This window comes from Armigeres subalbatus, chromosome 1, assembly GCF_024139115.2.
Source record: "Armigeres subalbatus isolate Guangzhou_Male chromosome 1, GZ_Asu_2, whole genome shotgun sequence".
NCBI lineage: Eukaryota > Metazoa > Arthropoda > Insecta > Diptera > Culicidae > Armigeres > Armigeres subalbatus.
Genome location: NC_085139.1, coordinates 165209058 through 165225828, shown reverse-complemented (window position 1 = coordinate 165225828; position 16771 = coordinate 165209058). Strand labels below are relative to the sequence as shown.

Genomic DNA, 16771 nt, shown 5'->3' with positions numbered 1-16771 from the left:
AATATTATTCCTATGCGGACGTCGTTCAGACATTTTGGCTGGAAATCATCATGCAATAAAGCTTCACATCAATAGTATATATGGGTCTCCAAGTGTGTACTAGAATTGTTGACTGCTGGAAAAAATACTTCGACCTAAAACAAAAAGCTGCATACCGTCGTGCAGGGGCTTCTTTTGAAAAATCAGGGGCTACTTTGGACATTTTAAAACAAGAATTATAACGAAAATTACTATAAAATTATCATTATCACCAATCGGGTGTCTTGTTGATAGTTGGACGGCAACTTTCTGTTACAAATTTGGTATTTTTTCGGTTTAGTTTTTTCAAAAAATAAAAAATCCAAAGTAGCCCCCGGAATCAAAAGAAGCCCCGCACGACGGTATTATATTTGCAGGTAAAAAATAGGTTTTGAACATTAAAAGCTTGTTACCGAAAAATAATTATTTTGCTTCAAGTTGTTTCATTTTCATAACGATAAATAAACAATGGAAAATGGTTGCTCTGAGTTACGACCAGCGTCGAAAACAGTTCAGCGTCGGAAGCAGTTACTGTCAGATTTATTTATAGCAGTCGCCATTATGGCTAGCGTGGAAAGCTGGATATAACACTATGGGTCTCCGGGTCTTCTATCAAAAGTTCTTTTTTTGGAGCAATCATATAGCCTTTCGGTGCAACTTTGTTGTACGAGAAAGGCAAAAAGAGAAGGTTCGTTTGGCCGTAACATTTGACACATTCGGCCGTAAACTATTTGACTGAATAACACGGCAAGCCGAAAGTCATCTATCCGTATTGCATTTGGATGAAATTAGCGTTTGGGCGAAACAGTTATGCATCGAAAACGGTTAGGTCAAATCATCAACCGAACTGATAATTCGACCGAAAAAGCCGTTTGCCCTAATGCATAACAGAGCGTTTGGTCGAATCACCAGGACGGCAATGTCGTTTGGCCGAAATGGTCGTTTGACAGAAAGGGCCATTTGGTCGAAACTGTCATTTGGCCGTTTGACCAAAATACATTTTCGGCCTAATGGCCTTTCTGCCAAACGACCATTGCGGTCAAATGATCTTTTCGACCATGCACCATTTCGACAAATCGTGTTTTCGGTCAAATGACATACTTGGCCAAACGACTTTTTCTACCAAATAGCCTGTTCGGTCGTATGTTCGTTGCAGCTAAATAACATTTTCGGCCAGATGGGTTTTGGCCCAAGGGTTTGTTCAGCCAAATGACATATTCGGGAAAACACCTTTCGGTCTTGTGGCCCTCGGCCAAATGGTCCTTCCCTTCGATCGGTCGGAAGTCACATGGCGAAAAGTCATTGATACGAATGCTACTTGGCCGAATAACACATATAGCCGAAAGTCACTTGACCGATTTGAACATTTGTCCGAAACGGTCATTAGGTCGAAAATCGGTTCGACCGAAAATGTCATTTGACCGAAAGCGACAAACAGTTAAAAGGGACATTCGGCCGAACTGGTAATTTGTGTATGTGTGTATACATTTCTAACCCCCACTGGCTGGCAGTGTTGTTATGGAATAAAGCTGACTATATTGTGCTGGAAGAGATGCACCAATTCATGATTAGACGGCCACTTCAACTATGATTCCGCGATACTCATTCAGAAACGCTTCACCTTTGTCTATATGAATTCACCCTTGTCTATATGAATTCACTCTTTTTGGCATGATTTTCATTCACTTCAGTCGGACGCTCAATCGGCGTTCTTACGGTCCAGCTTCGGTAGTATGAATCCAACCGGAATACGTAGATGGGGAAAGCTTGTAGACCACTTCGCGGTGTTTATTTATTAATTTCACTTCACCATTCACAACGAATTAAAAAAAATATATATTTCAAGCGAAACTCACTTCAATTAAATTTTCATTCGGCCGAACTGGTAATTTGACCGAAATTTTTTTTGCTCTAACAGGTTATTTGGCTGAAAAATTTGTTTGATCGAATAGATCATTTAGCCGGAAATGCTATTTGTAGAGGTGTGCGCCGCCGCCGACAGTTTTTGGCACGCCGTCGCCGCCGGCATTTTTGCATCGGTGTGCCGCCATTTAAAATTTGTCACGCCGATTGTCTATAATTTTCCACGCCGATTCAAAATTCGAATTTTCGAAATTTCGTATAATCACTTAAGGCAATTGATTGTGGAACAATCACACTCATCACACTTTTTTTCTTAAGCATGTGCTATTTGGTGTAGCCCATAGAATCAAAGTATGTTTGTTTTTACAGATAATCGCTTCAACGACTCAAATTGATAGCGTTTGGCTTTGCGTCTAGGTGTAGTAGCGCTCGGCTTTGTTCCGCACACTGAAAGGACAATATGTGACGGGTCGCCGTCAGGTTCCTACCGGTAGGCAGTGGAAATTTTTGCATATTTATAAATATTCTATCTATGTATCTCAAATGGAAAATAAAAATGCAACATTCCTCCAGAGATTTTGACGAGAATATTCCAAGCATATCGAAGCGAGCCTTCAGGAATTCTGAAGGCAATCCACCATGGATTCCGACAGGAATGTTCTAGGGATTCCAATGAGATTTTTTTGAATATACTCCATCCTTTCAGGAATTTCGACTTCAAGGAATATTCCAGAAATTCGAACGGGAATGTTCCAGTGAATCCGACGGAAATGTTTCAGGGATTCTAATGAGAATCTTCTAGAGATTCCGTCAGAAATCATCCAGGAATTCCTATTTGAATGTTCAGGGATTTCGTAGGCAATGTTCCAGATGTAGGATGTAGAGTTTGCTTAGAGAATTCCGGAGCAAATCGTCGAGGGACTCCGAATCAATTGTCCAAAGATTCCGAAAAGAATTCTCCAGCGATTCCGAAGGGAATCCTCCAGGTATGTTTGAGCAAATCGTTGAAGGATTCCGAAGCAAATCATCGAAGGGTTCCGAGACAAAACGTCGAGAGACTCCGAAAAAAAATATTCCAGGCCAACGAATTCCAAAGCAATTCTCCGAACGGTTTTGAAACAAATTTCGGAGGAATTCCGAAGCAAATTAACGAGAGATTCTGAAGCAAATACTCCATGGATTTTAAAGGGTATCCACCAAAGATATGGGTATTCCATGACGATACTAAAAGGAATCCAATGTGAAATTTTCTGAATTCCGGTTGGAATACTTCGAAGATTCTGAAATTTATTCTTTAGATATTCCAATGAGAGTTCTTCTCGGATGCTGTGTATCTGTGGAAATTATCATGCTGCTAGGCAAGCGGAAGTCTGCTGGAAAACTGTCACTCAAGTCTGTGATGGTTGACCACATTTCTTTGACTGCTGGGTAAGTTTCACATTTGCTTTGATTGACATTTTGGTGGCCCTCCGTTGTTGTTCAAATCAAGTTTACTTTTATGCTTTCAATTCATTTAGAAATTGCCTTTTCATAATTAACAAGAAGTGCAATTTTACTGCCTTACCTTTACGGCATAAAATGCCATATAACCAATTTGGCCAAATGAGCCTTTCAGCTGTTTGTCGCTCTCCGCCAAATGTTATTTACGGTCAAACCATTTTCGACCTAATACAGTTTCGGACAAACGTTTATTTGGCTGCAAATGTCGGTTTGTCAAAAAGTTGTTTGGCCGAAATGGTCGTTTGTCAGAAAGGCCATTTGGCCGAGAATGTTATTTGGCTAAACAGGTGGATATTTTTGACCATCCTACCCGCTCAGTAATCATCCGTTGCCGTTGGCCGTTGGACCAAATGACTTTTTCGATCAAATGACCCTTTCTGTCAAACAACCATTTTTGGCCTTACAACCTATTCGACCAAAAGACCATTTCAGCTAAACGACGTGTTCGAAAAGAGTTCTTTTTCGGCCAAATTCTCAGCCGTACGTTGCTTTGGCCAAAAGAAATTTTTGTTTTCCGTTGTATAACCGTTTCGCCCAAACCTTCATTTCGGCCAAATACAATTTGGCTTGATGATTTTCAACTTAACGTATTATTCGGTCAAATGGCTTTCTGGTTTTCGGATAAATGAGCCTTCCTCTTTTATTAAGAATTTTCCATTGAATTTCCAAAGAATTTCATATGCAAAATACAAAGAATTCCCTGTAGAAATCCAGAGAAATTCCTTCAAAAATCCATTTTTTTTGTTGAAATACCGAACGGTTTCCCAGAATTTTTTTTAAAAAATCCCATTGAGTTTGTAATCATTTTGGTTAAAATTTTGTAAAATTTACCGTGAAAATTTCAAATAATTTTCCACAGAAAATTAAAAGAATCACATTCAAACTCCAATGAATTTCCTAGGATTTTTTTTAATTTGCTGTTGAAATCCAATTTTTATGTTGATGTCCACATTTTGAACAATCTGCCGCGGAAAATTTGAAGAACTTTCTGTGTAAAATTCGCAGAATACTAGAGTTCATAAAACTTCATAGTAGTTGCCGAAAATAATTTTCAAATGAATATTTTGGAGAAGCGCAGCTAATTTTCGGGAGAATTTCATCAGATTTTTCCGTCGAAATTCAAAAGATTCTTCCTATGAAGTCTTGAAAACATCCTGAAAAAATGCAGAAAAAGGTCTTCAAGAAACAAACGTAAAAAATCTTCACGCCGATTCACGCCGCCGCCGGCTAAATAAGCACTAAGCTAAATAAGCACACGGCGTGACGCCGAAAACGCCGCCGCCGCCGATTTTTGGACCGGCGCACACTAGCCTAGCTATTTGGTAGAAATGATCTTTTGGCAGCAAGAGGCATTTGGCCCGAAAATGTCTTTTCTGCAAAACAACCATTTCGACCAAACGGCATTTTCTGCCAAATGACCTATTCGACCAAAAGAATTGTATTCTGCTATTTTCAAGGAAATCAAAATTCTATGGAATCTACAAAAAATCCACTGAATCTTCGGAATTTCCACGGAAAATTCTGTGAACGTCTTCAAATTTGAATCGGCGTGGGAATTATAGATCAACGGCGTGACACATTTTAAGCGGCAGCGGGCAGATGCAAAAACAGTCGAAGCCAAGGGGTGAAAGCCTCCTTAATAAAGATATAAAAAAGTCGACGATGGCGCACACCTCAAATCATTAATAGCAGCTAATAGAAAAAGAGCCTTGTTCAACTTATGATGATGATGATGATGATGATGATGATGATACTACCATCTATTGTAGCAAGGCACCTGCCGATAGCACTGGCCATATCTGACAAACGATTTGATCATGATTATGCTATTGTTTGTATTTCATCAGACTCCTGTATGAAGGGCCAAAAATGGGTGGGGTGGTTCCATAAGCAAAGACGCTTATGCGAATCCACGGGATGAATAGAGAATCTCCTTCCAGAAGAAAGTTCGTACATACAATATTATAATCTAGCCTTCGTTTCCCAGATTGACCCAATAGATGGGGAGAAGAGCCCGCCCTTTATCCACGAGATGTTAACAATAGGAAGTTGGCGATTCCACTCTTCCTATCCAAATCGCTTCAATCGGGTGCCCTGATGGTTATTTTATATGTATATAATTATACAGTTTCAATAAAAATAAAAAAATATATGTAATGGAATTTCCTCACCGGATTTTCGCACTTGAGAAATACATCTTTCATCGTTTGTCCTGGTCCTTTCATCAGCACCATTTGTTTTGGAATAAATTGTTCTCTCCAAAATCGAGTCCAAAATATCCTGTTTAGAATCAGATGAGTTGTCCAAATCTTGAAAATATTAATCTTGAATCCTTGAAAGATGGAATAAAAGAGGGAGCAGTAGCAAACGCAATAACAAGCTAGTTAATTTATTTATCCTATTCCATGTTTTCTGCACCCCAAAATATCGTATATTTATCAAAATAGAATTATATGATACGCGGTAAGAAACATTAAAAGTTATGATCATACAGTAAACATTCTTTATTTATGTGCTGTGACTTAATATGTTTTCTAGTCCGATGTAAATCCTGTACTAGGTGTCAAAGTTATACCTCATTAACTCTATATTCTCCTGTGTTCTATCATCTAGATCGCTTCGATATTGAGTAGATGACAGTTCATCATAGAAAACAACATTCGATTCAACAGCTAATAAAACCCCTTGTTGAACAAGAATCTCCTAAGATTTTGGCAATACGGGGTAGCACAGTTCTACATACATCTTCTATCTGATCGTAACCATACATCTTGACCCCAACACTAAGGCCATCTTCAGTATCTCACAATTGACTTCAGTCTGATGCTGAAAAACGGCTCCCGGGTACCATCAAAACGCATATCTGCAAAACCACAATCATTTTTACAAATATTGAAGACTAGATACATGAAAAATTTATAAACAGTCTTCAAGGTGCAACATGTGTGAGATATTCATGTAAATTTTTGTACCCAATCAAACATTGCTTGCTATGTTCGAACTTGCACATAGCAATCTGAACACGAGCATGAGCTCCGATACACCCAGGCGCAATGTACAATGTTCAACCATCGGGTTTAAACTTGGGTTCCAACATGTGCGCTAGTACACGAGAATGCACTACGCTTGGGCAAATTAATGGGTTGCTAGGGAAACTATTGTTCATTCCTCACGTTTTCCAGTCCTGTCATCCATATCTCGAATAAGAGAATTGAACCAAACTTCAATGAAGGTATGATTGAAAAATTAAAACACGTTTTGCACTTTTTTTGCACTTCCATAACGAAGCGTACAGATTCAGTCTGGATCAATTATTACTTAAAATAATTTTCGCTTAAAACTTCTGTTTGAGTTAATTTGATATCTATTCCCCAAAACAACATGTGGGGGACAAATGAAAATTTTTGTTTTGTTCATATTATACAATTTATTTATGAAAATCCAAGTTTTTTTCTCTATTAATTGCAACGGTTATGCAATATGATTTTTCTTATAATTTGTTTCTATGAAAAACCTGTTCATTTTTTGAAAATTTATGCACCATATAAGATGCGGCATGTTTTACCTGTATTCTGTTATTAAAAGGAATAAATAAACCATTTACCAGATTCTTCATTTTATCTAGGAACAACGTGCAATTAACAAAGATACAAACAATTTTAACACTAACCGCTAGTCTTACCTCAGTGTTTCTTTCTGTCTGTCTCCATCATCATGCCGATTTCATCATTGATGGCATTATAGAAAAAAAAAACGTTACTTACACTGCCAACCTTACCTTAATCGTTTATGTTTTGTCTGTTTGATGCCATTACTGTTGGCATCGATTGCTCGACAGGCCAGGTTCATTCCCATTTCTATTCTAGGATCACTAATTAATACATTCACACTCCTTTATCCTCTATTTCTCGAATTTGATAAAATGTTCTTCTTACTTGTTATGTAAGTAACACCAAATCTCATTGCACAAACCCGTCGTTTAGCTTTTCTTCATTCCTTTTTTCCGTTTCAACCTTATTTTCCACGCATAGGTCCTATTATCACACACCAATACGTCCACCTCCGATATAACGCTACTAATAATCCCAAAACTTGGGTTTAGATGCCTATTTTTTCGATGTTTTCAAGAAAAATTTCAAATTTACAATTTTAAAAAACTGTCATTGACAAGTTTTTTTTTTCCGGTTGAGCAATTTTTTTTTTGAGAGCCTTGTTCAACTTATGGGTCATAAAACACAAAAATCTTGAATTTGGGGGATATAAAATTTAATAAACACAATAATAACAATAATTTACAATGTTCTGAAAGCTCGATGTGAATATAAACAGTATGTGAAAGATTTGATTCGAAAAATGAATTAGAGATAACTACTTTCCTTATGTAGGATTTGAACCCACGACCCTCAGCGTATTTAGTTTCCTGCTAAGGCTACTTAATCTTTGAACAACGCGTTTAAGGGCACTTCTGACGGAATCCAAGTTTCAAAGTACTCGCGTTTTCAGGGGCACATCATTCGACACGGAAGTAACGTACAACTGTCATTCTTATTTTTTCACGCATGCAAAGCTGAAATAATAAAAATGACAGTTGTGCGTTGCTTCCGTATCGAATGATGTGCCCTTAAAAACGCGAGTACTTTGAAAATTGGATTCCGTCAGGAGTGTCCTTAACGAGCTTTCTCCTGAAAATACAATATAATTCGCAGATAAATAAACACAATTGATTTTAATTATTTTATTTTTATTCTTAGGGTCTGTCTCATTTGGAGAAATAAACTGAAATTCAACATTAAAGTCACATTTCAATAATTTCCGAATAACCCTGCTCGCAGAGCAAAATTACTTTTGACAGGAATCGAATCATTTTACATCGATGTCTTATTGGAATCGCTGGGTAGCACTCTCAGGGTAGCACCAGCCATTCTTAAGACTGGGTGATTTTCTAATTTGCGAAGTGTCTCTTTTAAGTTTAATTCTCCAAAAGAGTCAGACCCTTAAAATACAATTTATCTAATTTATTCTTTCAGTTTTGACTGCGAGCAGGGTTGTAAATATTCGGCAGCACTGGATGAAGGTGATGTTTTTTTATATCATGTTTTTATTTTCTTCCTGCTTTGAAATCAACCTCACATTCCCGGAGAGGCAGAAAAGTAAACAACAGAACTCACATCACCCACCGCGCCGCGAAGATGAAATTTACCACAGCAAAATGTACACATTCACCCAGCAAAATGAAAAAATTCACCACGCGTTTAAATGGGCCACTCACAGTCATACGGTAAGGAGCGAACTGAGCAGCATGTCAGAGTGACTTGTGAGTGGCTGAATGCGAAATTGAAAGGTCGGTGTTGGAAATGATTTTTCGGCTGCACCCAGTCGCACTCACCACGGCGGCGATGGAGGCGACAGCAGATTATACTGAGATCCATGTTTTTCACTGCATTGACTGTGAAATATTTCTACCCTGACTGCGAGACTTAGATATCTTCTTCTTCTTATTATTATCATTACTTCCCCACACTTAGACAGAACCTCTTCGCAACTTAGTGTTCATTAAGCACTTCCGCCGTTATTAACTGCGAGGTTTCTAAGCCAAGTTACCATTTCTGCATTCGTATATCATGAGGCTAAGCACAATGATACTTTTATCCATCAGCCATCCTCAGCATGGTCTTGCTTTGTAGCCGCGCGTCTTACCGCACGGCTAAGGAGAGCCCCAGATATAATGGTACAAAATTTGATTTCTACACACTTAGCTTTATTTATGCAGCTCGGCAAAATCCGCACTGCCGTGTGACCAACAAAATATAAAACCGTCAAAAATTAGGTGTGTTAGCTTGGTTCGGCAAGTTATTTGCTGATTCTCAGAAACTTTGACAGATATCTCAGCAAAAACCCTGATTGATCCACCTAGCAGTGTTTGTGCCTTTCTCGTACATTAAATTTACTAAAAAAAAATTGAGTGAGAATTTCTTAGCGTGTTTTTTTTTGTATAGAAATCGTATTTTGGCCATAACTTTTGATCCCATAGTCCGATCTTGCCAATTTTCAATAGGAAACAATGGAAACAACTTATTGCAAACAAATTGGATCAAGATAAGTCCCTAAAAGATGAGTGAGTTTTATTTTGCTCACATACATACACACACGCACACACATACACACAGACAGACATCATCTCAATTCGTCGAGCTGAGTCGATTGGTATATAACACGATGGGTCTCTTGACCTTCTATCACAAAATAGTCTTGAAAGTGAATATATAGCCTTTTCGTTACACCTTGGTGCATGTTTGTTGGGGCTCTGCTGTGCGAATCTCGGTGAACGAAAAATTAAGCCAAAACTATTATAACGTCAACTTGTAGTTTATCGATTAGTAAATGGAGTGTTTTACAGAACCAATTTTAAAAATTATAATGCTTGTTCGAAGTATGAAAAAATAATAAAAACCAAATAGAAAAACTATAAAAATGCATTAAACTAAGCTTGAAGATGCATTACTCTGGAATATTGAAGATCCACTGTTCAGAGGAATACTACTAGGGGATCGCGAGATGAATATTTTTTTAGTTTTACTTCACGCCTTAATACTGAAGAATACAATACTTATTTGTTCAAATATTTCTACCAGACAAACACTATCAGCTAATTCAACAAGATTACTATTCTCATGGCAAAAACGAGTGTATAAAAACACATATTTTAAGTCAGTCCAAATACTGCTTGTGTGTGTGTGGCTTTATGCGTTCTTCTGTTTGACTACACTTGTGGTTCACTGAGTTAGTATGCATGGTCCACTGCTGTCGGACCTCTATGAATCAAAGCCACTACAGCACTGTTTATTATTATGCACCGAGCCCATTTCTCCCATTTCCTCCTCGTCTTTCGACTAGCCCGCCTATCTGGTTACATCAGGCGGCAGAGCTAGACAAGCGGACAAGTTGTATACGATTATCGCATTTGGATGAATCACGCTCATGTCTGTCCTATTCCTGCTCCGGGCACATAAATACAGGTACATGCATCCAATTTCTCGATGATTGTCCGTTCCTGACTTCTTTTGTTATACGATAAAATGATGGTCTCTTTGAAGAGATCGCATCAGAGAGCCAGACCAATCAATTTTATTTTGACCTCTTTCTGTGGTATAAACAGTAGTTCTACTAGTATGAGATATAACTGTCTCAAATAACAATACAATAATATTACTAATTAGTTATTTGAGATTGATTTTATTTGGTCACAAAATTTACTAGAAATAAACTTTAATAAAATTGCTAAGATAATAAACATGTAGCTTCACTTTTTTTCTATTTCAGTACTGCATGGTATTTATTCTCGAACCTAAGTCCGTAATGCGTACACTACTAATAATGTCAAACAGATCATACGCCTACGGCCATACATTGCCCATCGATTCAAATTGATCCAGTTGAAATATCATGACCCCAACTAGAAACTGTTACACATATGAAAGAAACGAAGAGAAATAAAAAAACTAATGAATGGATTTCTCTTGACTTGGTTGCTGACTGCATGGCTTTACACATTTTGCCCTTTTTGTGTCGGTCAGGTCTGGCTGGTGCACTTGTCGACGTGTTGTTCTGCCTCTCCGTCGTATTATACACACTTTTTAATAACCATGGGGCACTGCATCTATAGTGAATGGGTAAAACTGGTTTCACTCTGCGGCTGGAATCACTGGAAGGAGGAAATTGTAACTCGAAATTTACATAAACATTGTTCTACGAATTCGATGTGTGAGAACTGAATGGGTTATGCTTAAACTGTGTGATTGCATAAAAAGACGTTGGTTATGTTCTTTGTGTCAGCCAGCGTTGATTATCACTCGGGAGAAAGTGACTCTTACTTTGAAGAATTATGCTAATTAAGATTATTATTACGTAAACGGGGCCCTCCTTAGCCTAGAGGTAAGATACGTGGCTATAAAGCAAGACCATCCTGAGGGTGGCTGGGTTCGATTCCCGGTGCCGGTCTTAGGGAATTTTCGGTTTGGAAATTGTCCAGCTTCCCTGGACATAAAAATATCATCGTGTTAGCCTCATGATAAACGAATGCAAAAATGGTAATTTGGCTTAGAAACCTCACGGTTAATAACTGTGGAAGTTTTGAATGAACACAGGCGGCAATGTCCCAGTGGGGGGTGTAATGCCAATAAGAAGAAGAAGAATTTTATAAACGATGCATCTGAGCGGTTTACTATATCGACACATTTTGTGAAAAACTTACTCACTTTACTTGGGGATTCTGAACGCTTCTAAGCGTACCATGGGGCAACGTAAAAAATCTCCATCCTTGGCGATTGACCGTTATCTCCTTAACCTGTTGCAGATTTTGATCGACCCTTCATTTCTTTATGGAAGCTACGTCGCCTTGAGCCTGTGGTTCTGTCCCTGCTGCGATATTCTGCTGGGATCCAATCTAACGCTTGTTTGTTTTCGTTACCACCCCAACGTAATGTGTGGCCGAACCAGCCCCACTTCTGCTCGAGAACTTAATCAGTTGCTGTCGATCTTTGGTAACAACGACGATGGTGCATGGTGGTTGATGAACACCTGTTAGTAGCCGTTAAGTATTTTCCAAATTCGACTTTTGGTGCGTTGACTGATCTGTCTGATTTTTCAAAACGTTTCTTGAACTCGCAAACAGTGTTGCCACATGTACAGATTTATCTGGAAAGGTACAGATTTTTTGACAAATTTTGGTACAGATTCTGTACGGTACAGATGACAGATTTTCTCCAATAAGTACAGATTGGTACAGATTTTTTTACAAACTAAGTCGTAGAAATATTATTTTTTTCAAATAGTGGTTTCTGCTGTAAAAATATTTATGGAAGTCCGAACGAAGAGTTCGTATTCTATTTTGTTTTACCGTTTCAATAGTATTGTGACTACATATTTCAATCTACATTCATACATTTCTCGCTTAACTTTTCAAAAGGACCTAAGCAACATTTTTTTCATTAATTAATTTGAATACTGCAATCAAAAGCTTTCATGTTGTTCTGTTGATTGTGCTATTCAGATTAATTCATGAAAAAATGTTACTTAGGTCCTTTTGAAAAGTTAAGCGAGATTTCTTTTAAGATTATATTTACAAACAGTACGGAGACGAGAAAGAATTTTGGAAATCCTTTCGAAAGTTAATTCGAGATAAATGAAATATCAACACATCGTTATTTATTCAGACAAACATCCGTATCGAAATTGGTTAATATTCAAATTCCAACGACATTTTTTAGTATCAATTATTCTAAGGCTCGGTGATCCGTAAAAATGCTTGAGTACACGCTTTTATTATTAGATTATTACAATTTTAAAGCAATTATTCCAGATTTCTAAATCTACATTTATATTTGATTGTATATCATTTACTCATATAATCAGAAACAGAAGCAAAATGAGCAAGTATTACTTATAAAATTTTGGTATTCTTTGAAAATTTATTTTTCAAATTTCCGGACAATTGAGTCCGATTTGCATAATACTTTACTCATTTAAACCATCACCAATTCTTGCAGAGATATTTGCTCCAAATAATTGTTTTATTATTATTATTGTCTTTTTTAAGAAACTTGCAGCTCTCGACTGGCTCATATCTGAAACAGTACTCCAAATAAGAAAATAAACATATTAATCATCCATTTTTGGATTACATTTTTATATACGCTTCCATAGGAAGTCACCCTATGGTGAAATGAAATGCATAGCATATCTCTTATAATTTGTGTACATTTACTCACAAGTTTTTCATACTGTCTGCCTGACAGTGTCTGGTACAGATTATGGTACAGATTTTTGAAGATATCGGTACAGATGAAAAAGATTTTTGAGCCCATGGTACAGATATAAATGTGGCAACACTGCTCGCAAAAGCAGTCGTTGCCTTTTTACATGTATATCGAGCTTGGTACCGCCGTATGACGTAAGCACTGTACTTTTGCGACGCCAATATTCTCAGTTCTAAAAATAAAATATTATTGTAGTATTATGTAATGTATTTTTATTTATTTACGAAATGCTACTTTATGTGCCATGCGTCTCCATAATCAATACCTAGAAACTTTCAATATTTAACTTTGTTTAAGTAGAATTTTAGGAAAAAACATTTTATCGTACTCGAAAAAATGCTAAAATAATAATGCATCAATTCCCTTTCAATAGATTATCTATGTTTAGTTTGTATTTTTATCAAAAATTTTAAGTGACAACAATTTTCTATTTATTCAATCAGCGAACAAAGTTACGAGAAACAATTCCTCAAGGATTTCATCTACGTGGCAGCTGGATCGCCCGGCGCTCGATTGGCCGCATGGCTTCAGCCCGAGTCGCGTCTCGATCCCAACAAATGCGAAATCAAAATGTCACAAGAGCCGCTCCGGTGCGGCTGGCCGTCCCACTTCATTATCGAAACACGTGACCAATATGGTGATGAAATTTTCGTACCGGGCATCAAGGTAATTAGTAGTTCGGCTCATTTTCTTTCCAGACGTGGGAGGCTGTAACGACCAATTAAAACGATATTTTACAGATCGAAGTGAAAGCTTCTCTCGGCAGCAATCTCATCTCGGAGAGCAATCGTAAGGTGCACATGAAGTCGCGCAACGATTCGCTTTATTTGGGAGGCGTTGCTCTGCCACCGAAGATTGGCTACGAGTGCACCTTCAAGGAGAAGGAGAAAAGCTGCCTAAAGGCAATAACCGCAATGAAACCCTATCAGCCGTATTCGTTTGAAGAGCTGCGCTATTGCAATTCGATCCAGAGCAAAACCACTGAGATGCTAACCGCAAACGATTTGGGAAACAACACCTACGGTGTGTTCTGGACGCCGAGCGTCCCCGGGAACTATAGCCTAACCATCACCATAGACGGTGTATGCGTGGAGGAGATTTACCGGGTGGATGTCATTGACGCCGGTCTGCCACCGTTGTCGCAGGAAACCACACTGAAGAAGGTTCAACCACCTACTAAGCTGCGTAAATTTATTGCAAAAAATTCTGCCGGCTTGCGGGTGCGACTGCATCCTACCTTGCAGTCGGATCAGATCGGGATCGTCAAACTGAATGGCATCGTTTCGTACATTGATGAGGTAAGTCGCTGAGAAACAGCATTTTACATAACCGCATATCAAAAAATATGAATACCTAGATAATATTTATTCTATCGGATTGACATTTTATTGAATGGCTATTTTGTTGCATGGAAACCCGACGTTAAGAGCACATTCTATACCTAAGGTCAGGCCTGCCCAACCTTTTCAAGCCACGGGCCAATTTTCAGATGGACCACATGCTGGCGGGCCAAGATTTTTTTCAGAATGGCATTTAGTTTTACAGAACGGCCATTTTTTTAAGAGGAAAATTAAACACAACACGATATTATAGCGTTTGAACTATTTTTTGTGTGTGTTCTTATTTTCTTTGCTTTTTACGTAACATGACATGGAAATGTTGATTTTTTCCAATACACGACGCATATTGATTTCACAAAAAGGTGATCAAATTTCACAAGCAGATAATAAAGATCAACAATTACTTTTCACTGCTTTTATTCTTCATAAGAGTTGGGATGTGTCTTTCTAAAATTTAGATTTGAGCTCGTTGCATTTGAGGTCAATCGCCATTTGTAACATTCCAGGCCCCCGTAACGCCGAGTAGACACCTTTGCGTGGTGTTTTACGGTGAAAGATCTACCACGGTCACATTGTCAGCTACCGCCATCGGGGGTGACAATGGGTCTGGGGGGTGAGAATGGCCTGGAGTTCGGATAGCAAAATCGTTCAAAAAGGTCTCTTATATTTTAGTCTTCTTGCCCTCAGATACATTCAATCAATTCTACAAGCATTCTAAGTATTTGAAATAGTGACCTATTCTCACCCCCATTTGACCCATTGTCACCCCGACGACAGTACAGGCAAAACCTGACCCAGCGAATACTGTCCCCAGTATCCAACTCCGTGGCACTTATGAGGATGTCGTTGAGTCGGGGCCTCTTGTTAAGTAAGTACTACACGAACACTTCCTTCCCCTCCCAAGTTACGATGAAGATGGGCGTGGCCATGAGTAGTTATCTTCATGCTTTTGTGATTTTTATCCAGCCTCTATGGCAACCCAATATCCAGATTCGATAGAAATGTGTCACACTGGTAGCTACCAGGTAGCTGGGAAGATTGTGATTTGTACACACGGCCATCATGCCATACATTGTCGCATGCCTTCTCGACATTGAGTAGAGTCATGGGGGAGGTTTTTTAGATAAACTTGTTCCGTCTGAGGACGTTGGTTACTCGGGTTAGTTGGTGCACAGTGGATCGATCGCGTCGTTACCGCGTCGTTGTTGTGGTGTTCGGCAGAGTCAAGTAACCGGCGGCGAATTGCTTTTTCAATGGGCGATAACTTTGGGATGACTGTGGCTGACTCCTAGGACGATGGGAAGTAGTTGAGACGGAGACACTGATTAAAGATCCGCGAGAGGTACTCGAAGAACGGAATACTCGTATGTTTTAGTTCAAAATTTAGGATGCCGTCGAAGCCTGGGGCATTCATGTTTTTTGATCATTAGATTTATTTGATATTCGCCAGATGAGATCACCAACTCCTCCGAGCAGTCATTGGGAATAACATGGATGTTGTTAGCATGCTCGTTAACGGTTGTTTCGCGTGGACTGACGATGTTCTGTCCAAGGTTGTGTAAGCTTCGGCGATCTTCTCATCAGGTGTTATCAAGCGATCCTTAGAGCCATTGTTGTCTAATGGGATCAAAGGTGGAATGAGCCAATGCTTGGATTTTGAGCTCTTGATCAATTTCCGAATGATTTAGCATAGTCTAGGAGAGCGCGAATTTGATTTGAAAAATTACTATTTCTGAGGTTCACCATTCTGACCTGGATGATTTTTGTCAAGCGATTGCAACGTGTTTTGAGCGCAGACAGCGTTGGTACTGCATGCGAGTGACATTTCGTAAACGGATCAAAACTTTGGTGAGTGTATCAATGGTTAGGGTTGCTTCTTCCGGATTTCCAGGAATCTCGCCCTCTTTTGAAGTGTCATGCGGCAATTCCGGGTGCCGTGCCCGAAGTTGAAGCAGTTGATGTAAGGTACAATGGGGGAAGTGGAAAAGGAAAAATCGATAGTGCATGTTTGAATTAGTATAAATCCAGTTTAAATGATCTAAATGGGTTCAATCAAAATGGGCTATCAAAAACATTCAATTTTCTACCAACTGTGCGGTAATTCATACCATTTTGGTCGCTTGAAATTTGTGGAAAGAGATTTAAAAATAAGGAGTTGTTTTTCCACTTAACCCAGTGGGATGGGTTAAGTGGAAAACCCATTTTACCTTGATCTTCAATTGTGATGAGTAGTTA

General features: G+C 38.6%; 1 protein-coding gene across 1 annotated transcript in view; it reads left to right on the top strand.

The window, feature by feature from the left end:
* LOC134205483 (E3 ubiquitin-protein ligase highwire-like) overlaps positions 1-16771 on the top strand; it is a 269802-nt gene that overhangs the window by 127822 nt on the left and 125209 nt on the right. The window contains exons 25-26 of the mRNA XM_062680761.1: positions 13640-13862; positions 13937-14494. Coding sequence (XP_062536745.1) covers positions 13640-13862; positions 13937-14494 — 781 coding nt within the window. The remainder of the gene's footprint in view (positions 1-13639; positions 13863-13936; positions 14495-16771) is intronic.